This window comes from Sphaeramia orbicularis, chromosome 15, assembly GCF_902148855.1.
Source record: "Sphaeramia orbicularis chromosome 15, fSphaOr1.1, whole genome shotgun sequence".
NCBI classification, from domain to species: Eukaryota; Metazoa; Chordata; class Actinopteri; order Kurtiformes; family Apogonidae; genus Sphaeramia; species Sphaeramia orbicularis.
This window is the reverse complement of record NC_043971.1, coordinates 23,161,777-23,174,904: the sequence shown is the minus strand read 5'-3', so window position 1 is coordinate 23,174,904 and position 13,128 is coordinate 23,161,777. Positions and strand designations below refer to the sequence as shown.

Genomic DNA, 13,128 nt, shown 5'->3' with positions numbered 1-13,128 from the left:
TAGAATAGAATAGAATAGAATAGAATAGAATAGAAGCTGACAATCAATAAATAACTTTCCAACAATAATGTATCCATCAATAAATAAAACTAGTTCTAATTCTTATGCACCAGTCCTACGTTACTCAGAGCTTGTATTGTTCTCTGATACTGCACAGGATTTGATATGATGTAGTACTGTACATGATCTATACTGTGTTAGAAAGTGGCACAAATGAGTTGTTGAAATGATTTGAGTTGAGTATTTGATGTGAATATAAGAATAACTAACAATCAGAGAGAGAAAGAGACTGGGAACGGTTGTTATTTCATTTTTCTACAATAATTAACTTATGTTCATATATGTTAACCCTATAATGCCAAACGTACCATATTTGATACATGAGTTTTAAAGTCCTCTACACAATCAGTGTGATTTTTTTTTTCCTTACAATATACAGATAATCCACCAGGGGAGAGGAATTCATTCACCAGAGGCCTTTCCAGTGACACTACAAGACTGTTATTAATGAGGAAGGAGGCAGAACTTTGCCAATTTTGAAAAGGAATTACCAATTTGTTAGACATGTTTGTGTTATATTATGTTTTTCTTTGTTCAAAAATAATAATATTTGAGCACTGAGGCCTGTTGAGCTGCATTATGTAATAAATTCCCATTATGTAATAAAAGTTCAAAATGTAATAAGAATGTCACGTCATCTTGTGATAAAGCCGCATTATGTAATAAGCTGACACATTTTGTAATAAACTGTCAGTGCATTATATAATAAATTTTTTCACATTATGTAGTAAGTTATTACAATTTCAGAAATGTAATTAGCCATTTTCTACTTTGTGTGTGCATGTTGGAGTGTGTGTACTAACTTTGAATGTAATAGTAATAGGTAGGCTATCATTACCACTATCACAACTACTAATCTTGAGGGCTACTTCAATTAAAGAGGGGAAAAAAAAAATCTACTTGAGTGTCGTTATTACGTAATGAACCAAGGTATTACATTTTCCTGAAAATAAAAATGTGTCAAGTGCATTTTGTAATAAATTTCTCAAATTGTAATAACTTACTACATAATGCGAAAAAATTTACTACATAATGCATTGAGGTAGTTTATTACAAAATGCGTCAGTTTATTACATAATGCTTCTTTATTACAAGATGACGTGACATTCTTATTACATTTTGAACTTTTATTACATAATGGGAATTTATTACATAATGCGGCTCAACAAGACCCGATGTATCAAATATGATACAAAATTGAAACTCATACATGGAAATTGACATTTGAAAACAAAATTTTTTGGTTGTTTAGAAGGACCAACAAAGGCTCCAGTTTCAAAGAACTGGAATTTTCCGTCAGTGGTTTAATGGTTCAGATTTTACAGGGTTAAAATTGTGAATGTTGTTGGAAAATGTTAGATTTTGAAAAGTTTTGTAAAAGTTATGCAATTTTGTCCATTTTTTATCTGTGTCTTTGACCCTTTCCGTCTTACTAGCAAATAAAATAGACCGGCTGCTATAGATACTCCACATTATCTTCCTGTAATAACTTGTCCTTGCTGAATGCTCTGAGGCCTCGGTCCAGAGTAGTGTAGTGATGTGCAGGTGTATTGATATCAGTATTCACCAGAGAGTGTCATGTTGCTGCTCTTCAGTTGCTTCACTCTCATCCCCATCAGAGGAGTCAACCTACAGTGCTGAAAGAGTGCCAACAATGCCAAACAGATGCTTGGAGGAGGCAGGGGTCACGACTCCTGCTGTTGCTATGGATCTATTGAACACCAGGTTCAAAGTGAAGTGTTTTGTATATTTTTAACTCCTGGCATTGTAAACTCATGGGATCTGTAGCTTCTAGCACAGTGGAAACTGTATAACCTTTTATACTGAAAGAACGCAAAATAAAAAACAGAAGCTGTGAAGAATAAGAGTATATAACCACAGTCAGCTGAATACCACACAGCATGGCTAAAGCTAGGAAGGTACAAACACAAATCCACACTTCCATCTTCAAATAAATACCATGCAAAAGACATAAAAGTGTTGCTCAAGACTTTAAAAGGGCTACATGTAGTATGTTTACTTTTGAATGTTAAAAATGACCTAAAATTTTCATTGGTGTCGAGAGTTTTAAAGTTATGCCAAAGATGTAAAATGCATTAGATTTTAAGGCTGTGCACTGAATCGATACATACAGTATGTGACCACTAGAGGGAGTAGTGAGTCACTCTGCTAACATTAGAAAGCATGAAAATGGCATAAGAAACAACTTTTGGAGTAAAAAAAAAAAAAAAGTGACCAAGTGATAAATCCTAGAAGCACTGTTGTTTTCACCACTGGACTCAGCTCTAAATGAAAAGAATGGAGTTTGATGCTGAAATAACAGAGTTTCTTCTACATGGGTGAGTTTGATTAAGAGGCTTATAAAGGTATAAAGTTATTATGTGATGTTATTATCTTTGCTAAGTTCACTGTTTATTGATCCACAGTTCAGACTAAACTGTGACAGTTCTGACCTTGTTTGGATGATTCCAAACAGATCTTTAGTGCAGCTTTTGACAACACAAACAGTACAGAAAACAGAGGTGATTTGTGGTTTTACTGTTGCTATTTTATATCTAAAAAAAAAAAAAAAGAGCTACGCTAATTTTAAAACTAAAGCTGTAGCATGTGAAAATTATCAGTGTTATTCTCACCAGCTGTCAAAATAATCAGCTTTCAGTTTTAGTTTGAAGAAAACAGGATGATACCATCTATGTGTGTAAACAATGATCTTTATACTTTATTCAGTGAGTGATACAGTCTGTGAATATATGTGTTAATTCATTGGTAGGTTTGGTAGTCATAAGTGTGTTCTGGTACGTGACTTCCCCCTACTGGTGAGAATTTGGAATATCAATATTAGACAAGGCCCCTTTAACCCAAAAAGACCCAGTGCTAAATCTGTGGCAGTTCCCAAATGAATTTTTCTCTTTTTTAGCCTTTCCACTATTATATTATCCTCTGTATTTGGCATTTTTCCCCGTAAACCATGTATTTTTCTATATATAATTTCTTATATTTAATTTGATGTTCATGAAAAGTCAGAGTAAATTCAAAGGATATTATATGAAAACAGAGAAAACTGAAGAAAAGGGGACTTTTTCAGCAAAGATATAGTTGACTGAACATAAACCAAGTGTCCCCATTCGCTGCCTTTTATCAAACAATCCCACATATCCTCCTGAGACCCAGGAAAGTAAATGTTTTGACTTTTTTTTTTTTTTTTTTTTTTTTACATTAAATAATTGTCTTGATTGGAAAAAGCATAATACAACAGTTTTTCAGATACGATTTTTATTTTAATTCTATTTTTTATGGAATGTCCTTTGCAGTGGACAGTGGATTTTTTTTTCTAAATAAAGCTGTGAAACTCTTGTCCCCTACAGAGGACAAAAATGCATTGTCCTGTCTTCATATTTTTCACATTACTTTCTATGGTGAAGTTAACTTCTAACACTGTGGATGTGCTGTTATAATGCACAAATACCTTAAATTTTATTATACATGTGGAAGACATCCCATTAGGACAGTGAAATTTTAATGTCGTAATGTGATACTGTTTCTTTTCCTTCACTGGTCCTGCAAAAAAAAAAAAACTTCTCCAGACCCACGTGGAAGTAAACGGCTCATCACTGTCACCTGTGAGACTATCACCAGGTTGATGCAGCTCTGCCACCTGTGTGCAATTTGGTGCGTGAATCATGCTGAACAACACAGGCCCAGTGGTGAGTAGAAACACATTTAAATTGGTTCATCCATAAAAACACCACTTCAGTTCTAATTCTAGACTTCTTGTTAAATGACACTGCTTTACTGCAAAATGTAATGGTGATAAATCAAACCTGATCCAGTGGTGAGTGGATCATGACGCACATAGGGATTCAGTGGTTTCTGTCATTACGTAATAGACTGAATAATAGTCTGCAGAAATACACTGTCTGTTGCTGAGATGTGGCTCAGATGTGTTGAAAACGATAAATTATGGAATAATGGAATAATGGAAAGTCATGGCTGCGTTTTTTTTTTTTTTTTTTTTTTTTTTTTAATGGGGGTTTGGGGTTTTAAAATGACACTACATGGACAAAAATATTGGGATATATCACATCCACAGCCTGATGTCAGTCTATTTAACCCTTGTGTGGGGTTCATATTTTTGTTATTCAGCCAGTGGTCATGGGTCTGGTGGACCGGCTGCATTTGTGGGTTTTTAGTTCAATATAATCAAACAATTTTGTGCTAAAATACTCAACAGATATTTCATATGCCAATTATCAGTATAAATCTAAGATTCTGCTTAGATTTTATTATTTGTTTTATTTATATTATTGTTTAAAACTGTACCATTTTGTTATCTTGTTTTGTTTCTGCAACTGTCCTTTTTGTACATAGGGTAGGCATATATAAGCTGTTGCTTCAGCATATGCCTTTTCACCCATGTTTAATATAGAAATCCAAACTGTATGTATGTATATATCATGTTCTGTTAAATGGATGAATAAATTACTAACTAACTAGTTCATCCTAATTACAAGCAATATAAAAAGCATATCTATGTAATATTTGCCTTTTGCCTTTGTTAGATCACATTCATGAATTGAACTGGTCTGAAATATTACGATAAAACTATTTATGTGTTGTTGTAAAAATATCACAATAAATGTCAAATCAACATTTCTTCCAACTTTAACCCATAAAAACCCAAACACCCACCGATGACCACAATCGTCTACTGATCTCAAGTGTTTCATACCTGTTGATCCTCTAATCCTATCAATACATGTAAATAATTGGTGTAAAATACAGTTTATCATCTTTTCATGGTCATCAGATACGATCCATTTGGACGTTCAGAGGCTCTGTAATAAACATGGAAACACCGTCATCTTCTACAACATAGATTCACCAGTAAAACCCATGGAGTTGGATCAATGACAGTGGATGGACACACTTCATTTATGTTCAGTTAATGATATATTTCACTGAAAAAAATCATGTTTTCTTCAGTTTTCTCAGTTTTTGATATAATAACCCTCAACTTTAATCTGAGCTTTTATGAACATCCACATTAAATATAACAGTACATTAAATATAAGACTGCCTGATTTATACTTAAAAATGCAAAAATACAGAGCATAATATTAGAATAAATGGTGATAAATCAGTTAAGAAAGGTTAAAAATTGAGAAAAATTATTTTGGGAACTCTCGCAAAAGTAGCACTGGGTCTTTATGGATTAAAGATGGATTTTTATTTATGAGTTCTGTAAGCCAGATGGTTGCTTGTATTTTATATTGATTATTTGTGGGCAGAATATAAGAAATCTGTCAGAAATCTAGAGAAAGAACAGTTAAAATAATTGTAAAAAGAAAAATAACACTGAGTAAAATCAAGTAAAAACGAATACTGAAGCTTTTTCTATGACAAGGTTGACACAAATATTAGAAAAAAAATAGATAAATCAATTATTGCTGTGATTTTTATCTCTAAAATATATATACTGATGCATTTGTCATCATGTTTTTGCATCTCAGCCCTTGTCAGTGGTAAAATACCTAAATTCAATATGTCCCAGTAGTTTTGCTCATGCGGTCTATATTCAACCTACATTTACTGTGTATCTTAAACTCTATTTTCTCATTTTTTTGTAATCAACTGCAGGCCAAACTCTACTTGTCTATAATTGATGATGTGATTGAAAGTATGAAGGAGCTCTTCTTGGATGAAGGGCTTGAAGACCGCATCTTGGATGATTTAAGACATGTGAGTTATATTCCCCATCACCCTGTTTCACTTAAAGCAAAAATATACACGACTTGTCAGTTACAGATAACTTAGATCATGCACTACAGTGAGGTTATACACCACTGCCAGGAAGACAGACTGCTGTGTCCTCTGCTGTGCAGCTTTGGGAGTCAAAGATGATGCAGTCAAAAGCAATGGAAGACTTCAGGAAAAACAATATCAACTCATCTAACTTTGTGCTGCAACTTCCAGCGAACTATAGCCAGTCCGATCAAGAAATCACTGGTAAAGCAACATATTGCTCAACAAAACACTAAAGTTTACATTAATAATTGTCAAACTGTCCTAAAATACTACGGCTTAAGGATTTGTATTCATCGTTTAGAAACAAGTGTGTGATAGATATAAACTGTTATATGATGAACTGATCATACAACACTATCAACTATTCCAGCTCATGTCGATGTAGAAGTAAAGCTAACAGACCTTTTACCTGCTCTGCTCTGATTTCTGCCTCCAGCCTCAGCTGTGATCCCCACAAGTCAGAAAACCCACAGTTTCCCCATGAAGGCAAGTATCCAGACATGACAGGTCAAAATACAGTTGCAGAAAAAAATATTAGACCATCAAAAGTCATCAGAAACAGTGGTTATGCAATCAAGTACTAACTCCTGTGTGTATTATGTGACTAAAACAGACACAAAGAAAATGTGGAATGCCTAAAAGCACTGTTTTTGGCAGTACAATGCCATAGATATTGATGTAAGAACTTACGTGATTCTGGTTATTATCAAGAAAACATGGAAAATGGCTAGATATCAGCTCTGAAATTAAACTACTATGAGCTATTTTTGTTGTTATCATTATATTTGTCCAAACAAATGTACCTTCAGTTGTACCAGCCATTACAATGAACAAGAAATTGAAGAAAACAATGGTGGTCTAATAATTTTTTTCCGCAGCTGTAATACTAAAGACTAAAGCATTGCAATGGGATAGGAATATATTTTGTTCAAGATTATTCAATGTGATAATGACGAATTATTTTTTCTTCTGTACTAAATGTTCAATTGCAGAACAACTCTGAAACAGTGGCAACCTTCTCTCTGCCTGCTGGGTTGGCCTATCCTGTGCAGATACCAGCTGGAGTCACTCTACAAACTGCCTCTGGTAGAAAGTCACTCAGTCTGTTATTGAGCTAAATCAGGGGCCAGTTTCACAAAGATTTTTTTTCTGATGAGGCTTAAATCCAAGACTTCAGATAGATGTCTGAATGTGTCTGCTCTACAAAGCTGCTTAGTTCTCGTCTGTCTAAAGTTGCCTTGAATTCTGGGTAAACAGCCTTTTTTTCCAAACTAAACAACTTTGTGATTGTGCCACCTCTTCCAACTTTCAAACCAGCTTTTAAGAAAAATTTTAATATTCACTAAATATTGTACTTGCGAAATTAACTGGAAAAAAATCTGTCATGATATTTGCTATTAAATATTTGACAGTCTCCTCATTTGGGTATTATTTCTAGCATTTACTGTGGTTTCTATAGGTAAGGCAAGGCAAATTTATTTGTATAGCACAATTCATACACTGTTCAATTCACAGTGCTTTACAAAAATGGAAAAGAGACGGGTTAAAAACATACAATAACAATTATAACATAACACTGGGTTACAAAAAATTTTTTTTTGCAAGTTGTCTAGGTTTTTTCAACTGAATTAGGGCCATTTTGCACCGCTAAATCCAAAAATGACATCTGTTTTTCTCAATCAGGTCAGGTTTTTTTGCTAATTTGATTTTGAAAAATTTGATCTTCTCACAAAATTGATTACATTTTTGTGACTTTATCAGTTTATTTTTTATATAGTTCTTACCCAAAATAGGTTGTAAGAGAAAAAAAAAATCATTTCACCATTGTACCTGTTAGGTACAATGACGTATTCACCACAGATGTAGCAGAATACGTCATGCTTATTTTTGCAAGATCTTCTAGTCGAAGCCATTTCATTCACCTGTAATGTTAAAAAAAAAACAAAAACAATCATAAATTGGCAAAAATAAAATCTTCAGAACTCATTTACTGCAAGAAATATGAAAGAATTTGTATCATATGGTGTGAAAATGCCCATAAATGTGAGCAAAAATGTTAAAAAGCCAATATGTAGCATGGTTCAGAAAGTTTACCTGATTGAGCAAAATTAATGTGATTTTTGGATTCAGCACACCAAAATTATCCTAAATCAGCTCAAAAAACTTAAACAATAAATTTTTTGTTGACCAGTGTAATCAATAAAATAAAAATGATAATCAATAAGAGTGCAGACAGAACACTCTCAGTTGTTATATGCACAGCTGGACAGAGCTGTTTTCAGCCTGGGCTTAAAATTGTCAGAGTAGAGATGTTTTACACATTATTAAACTGTAATTTAAGATTCAGACTTTTCTGCTTTTTTGTGAAGTGGTGCATTTACAGCAGGGGTGTCAAACTCATTTTAGTTCAGGTACCACATTCAGCCCCATATGATCTCAAGTGAGCCGGACCAGTAAAATAATACCAGTGAAAAAAGTAAAATTAAATTCTGATAATGTTTACATCTACAAAAATCTGAATAACATGAACAACTGGAAACGTCTTAAGAAAAACAAGTGCAATTTTAACAATATTATGCCTCAAATTATTAGTTTATCCTTTACACATGTGCATTACAATTTACATTACAATTACAAATGCACAAAACATTTAATAACAGGCAACTTATTGGTAAAATTACATTTACTTAAGACATTTCAGGTTTTTCACATTTTTTGTAAAATAACAGTTTTTTAATCTAAACATTTTCATGTAATTTGATGTTTTTACACTAAAACATACATACAATTTGCTGTTTTCATTATTTATAGGTTTAATATGATAGTATTTTACTGGTCTGACCCACTTGAGGTCTAATTCGTCTGTATGTGGAATCTGAATTAAAATCATTTTGACATCCTCGATTGTTAATATCTTCAGTGTAATTTTTGTATTTCACAAATCCATCCTCCGGGCCAGATTGCATTCTTTGGTGGGCCGGATTTGGCCCCCGGGCCGCATGTTTGCCACCTGTGACTTACAGGAATTACTTTTAGTTCTGAAAGTAACATGGTTTTTGTAGGTTAGAAATAAAGCTAAATGCTTTTGTAAAATTGTGTTAGATTTAAGTCAGATTAATGTAAACTGTGACTAGTTCTAACACAGACCAGTCTGAAACAGCTTAATGAAACCACTCTGTACTTTTAACTTTAACTTAAAGGGGCAAAATAACATTTCAGCCTTTTTTATTGTCTCCCTCAGGTCAACTCTATAAAGTTAACGTCCCTATGGTAGTAACTCACACTCCAGCAGGGCAGCAACCTCTGTCCCAAACCACCCCAAAAGTCACCGAATGGACAGAAGCTCCTGCCGCTCAGCCGGCTGCAGCCCAGACAAATACCGTTCCCACTCAGGAGGTGGAGCCCTCTGCTCTGTCATCTACTTCAGTCAGCCAGCCACTGCAGCCAGACACCGCCTTATCCACAAATCAGGAGACTAGCCCTCCACAGCAGCCCCCGGTTCCTACTGTGGAGCCCCCACATCCTCAGGGGGCTCACTCTCTGGAGCAGGAGGTCACTCTGGAGGAAAATCATCCGAGCCTCCAGCCTGTGAACCTCAGTATTCCCCCCTCACCCTGCACTCAGTCATTAGACTTCCAGATCAGCGCTAAGACCAAAGATATTGATGACATCCTAAAAGAAGTCATTGAGGAGGAGAGAGAAAAAGCCAAAAGAGCACGAAGTCTAGCTCCTGGAAGTGCTGACAGCCAGTCTGAAACAGTTCTTGGGGTAATATGGATTTACTTAAATACATTTTTTCACGTCTTACCTCCTTAAAGACTAATAACTTTTTTGTGGTGACATCCCAAATGATTTTTTCTCTAACTGATTTATTGCTAATTATTATTATTGTTTTTATTTATTTATTTATTTATTGTAGCTTACTTTTTATTGTTTTTTCTTTCTTTTCACCCCTTAAACATTTTACAGTGATACAACAGGATATAAGTGTAAGAAAATATATCAATAAAAATATCAAAATCAAATGTAACAAAACAAGAAAAAACAGTAAAAAAAAAATATTGGTAATTATGTTAATATTATTCTCGTTTGCATTTTTCAGTGAAAATCAGGTTTTTTCCTATATTTACTAAATTTACTGATCATGTTTGATCATAAAAGCTTAGAGATAATAGAAAAAGGTTAGTATATCAGAGAAAACTGAAGAAAGTGTGACTTTTTCAACGAAGTATATCGACTGAACATAAGAACAAGTGTCTACAACCAGTCATTTGTCAAATACATGGGTTTTACTGGTGAATCAAAGTTACAGAAGATGATGGTGTTTCCATGATCACTACGGAGCCTCTGAATGTCCAAATGGGTCAAATGGGTGTGATGATGATGAAAAGCTGAGAAACTGTATTTTATCTGAATTATTTGTATGTACTGATAGAATTAGCGGTGTAAAAGTTATTTTAAAACTGTAGAGGCTTTTGTTCACCAACGTCTGGTCAGGTCATAGAGGGTTAAACACTGAAAGACAAAGATGGGTAAATTATTAGAAGCAGACATAGTCCGTTTTAAGATCAGTTTGTAACTAGGGCTGTCAAAATAACTACATCTCCTACATAGAATTGTGATTATACTGTATGTTTCATTTTATATCAACAGTGTAATATGGGCACAACAGCGTTTTACTTACACACATTAAAAATAAACTTAAGATGGATGAAACATGAACAAAAAAAAAGTATTGCCTATTTAGCCCTGTAAAGCCTGAACCATTAAATCATTAATAGAAAATTCCAGTTCTTTGAAACTGGAGCCTTTATTGGTCCTTCTAAACAACCAAAAAATTATTTTTTCAAATATCAATTTCCATGTATGAGTTTCAATTTTGTATCATATTTGATACATCGGGTCTCACTGCTCAAATATTATTTTTGAACAAACAAAAACATGATATAACACAAATATGTCTAACAAATTGGTAATTCCTTTTTCAAAATTGGCAAAGTTCTGCCTCCTTCCTCATTAATGACAATCTTGTAGTGTCACTGGGAAGGCCTCTGGTGAATGAATTCCTCTCCCCTGGTGGATTATCTGTGTATTGCATGTATCTAATTGTATACATTAGGTTTTTCAAGAAAAAAAATACCACACTGATCATGTAGAGGGCTTCAAAACTCATGTATCAAATATGATACGTTTGGCATTATAGGGTTATGCTTTATAAACAAAAACTACATTTATCTTGTATCTACCTTGTGCAAAGTCTGAAAGAAATGGAAGAATGATTGAATTACTGGTGATTATAGGAATTTAAGTGACTCATCATGGGGATGCAACGTGGTGACTATATTTAAAGGGCAGTGAAAAAAGCAATGGAAAATGATGTGATAATAATAATGAAATGTGATATCTCTGTTTCATCTATCTGTCTTTATACAGGTGAACGGAGATGATTATCACAATTATGCAAAACGAGTGATTAGTTCAAACAATTGCATTGATGTGATAATAGAATAATTGCCCAGTTTTACTAGCTGTAATTTTCTCATCACCACTGTAACTGTTACATTTCTCCTTACCTTGTGCTAAGCTGGACCTTGACTACAACTACAGTGAACTGTCAGACATCGTTCAGCTGGATGGTCCTCCAGACGGCTCTGACATTGAAGATGAAGATGGAGTTCCCCTGGAAGAGAATGACTTTCTGGGTATAATCAATGCTGAGGCCATAAAAGCTCTGCAGGAAGGAGATGGAAGCAGTGACGGCAACAGCATCTCCTCCAGCAGTGACAGTGACGGAATAGAAGACAAACTTGCAAATGCAGAGGAAGAGGTAAGAGTTCTTGTTTTCACCAGCATCTTAAAAACATGTCAAATATTCGAGTTTGCTGTTAAACATCAGTTTCCAGAAAGTTACTCTTTTATCATCAGCAGACACACTTTATTTATTTTTTTCACTTTTTTCCCCTCACAACCCACCTTCTGCTAGGATCCCCTAAATTCAGGTGACGACGTGATAGAGCAGGACATCCCAGATCTCTTTGACACCGATAATGTAATTGTTTGCCAGTATGACAAAGTAAGAGTACTTTCCGTGCTTCTTGCCATTGTTTACCTCTCAACAAAGCCAAGCACTGAACTCTGATGATAAATCACCTCTTTTATTTCCTCCGTTGCAGATTCATCGCAGTAAGAACCGTTGGAAGTTTCATTTAAAAGATGGAGTGATGTGCTATGGAGGCAGAGACTACGTGTTCTCTAAAGCTGTTGGGGAAGCTGAGTGGTAATGAGCTCTAGTCTTTAGTTCTATTGAGCAGATCAGATAACCATGCCCATTTAGGGGAGGCAATGATTTAAAAGGTAAAAACAATCTGTAAATTTAGACTTCATGGTGGTTCATTTGTTTGGCTCCTGCAGCAGGCAGTTAAAACACTGCTGTGCTAAATTACGGATGCTTTCCTTTTTTTCGTTATGTAATTATCAGAGAATACTGCAAGTCATTTATGTTGTTACAACCAATTACTTACAACATTGCTTGTGGGTCCAGTTTGCTGATGAAAACAGCATGAATTTATGTTGTTCATTTAAAGAAGTTTTCTGTGTAAGCAGAGCAAAACAGTGTTTGACCTGGAGTGTTGTTTTTTTTTTTTTCTTGATTTCTGATTATAACGCTTTGATGTTAGTTAATGTTTGATCATAATACTTTGTCTTTAATCCTGTTTGAGACCAAGTGAATGTTCTGTCTGTGCAGACATCTACAGTCGTACAAGAATTGTTACAAAACGTTAATATGCATTTTAAGTGTTTTTCTGTTCGTGCTGCTGTGATGCCAGTTGTCCTCAGTGTAACGCATGGAAAAAATGATTCTCACAGCTGGAAAAAGATGTGGAAATGGCAGCTTGTCATGCATGACAGCTTCAGAAAAACAAAACCTGCAGTGTCATTGTTTTCTTCATTCTTGGATACATGTGTTTTTGGCATTACAGTGTTGTTAAGTAAATTATTTTCTTGTCTCCTTTCATTTCCAGAATAATATACAAGGATAATTAATGCAGAGATTGTGCTATGTATTAATTGGAAACTGCTGAAAAGAGGGAAGAAGTAGTTTGGTCAAACTGATAGCACACAAAGCAGATTTGTATAGGTTGCTTCATCCTATGTATTGGTTCAGAAAGATTTATTGAGGTAAACCATTGCAGAAAGAAGAGCTTAATCATGTCTACAAATACATATTTTATACAGACTAGCACAAATGGAAAAAAAAAAAAA

The 13,128-nt window shown here is 34.4% G+C and overlaps 1 protein-coding gene across 1 annotated transcript; it reads left to right on the top strand.

Moving 5' to 3' along the window:
• The first annotated feature begins 3,740 nt into the window (after window positions 1–3,740).
• gtf2a1l (general transcription factor IIA, 1-like) lies at window positions 3,741–12,146 on the top strand. Its single transcript, XM_030155434.1, has 9 exons — window positions 3,741–3,764; window positions 5,698–5,799; window positions 5,943–6,066; window positions 6,302–6,351; window positions 6,858–6,951; window positions 9,107–9,633; window positions 11,450–11,692; window positions 11,849–11,938; window positions 12,039–12,146. Exons 1-9 carry the CDS (start codon window positions 3,741–3,743, stop codon window positions 12,144–12,146), a joined length of 1,362 nt encoding a protein of 453 aa, XP_030011294.1.
• Window positions 12,147–13,128: the final 982 nt, after the last annotated feature.

Bases quoted from the DNA above. Each gene is read 5' to 3' on its own strand.
- gtf2a1l (XM_030155434.1), top strand. From the start codon at position 3,741: ATGCTGAACAACACAGGCCCAGTG. The intron at 6,952-9,106 runs GTAGAAAGTCAC...TGTCTCCCTCAG, and splicing joins CACTCTACAAACTGCCTCTG to GTCAACTCTATAAAGTTAAC. The intron at 11,693-11,848 runs GTAAGAGTTCTT...ACCTTCTGCTAG, and splicing joins TTGCAAATGCAGAGGAAGAG to GATCCCCTAAATTCAGGTGA.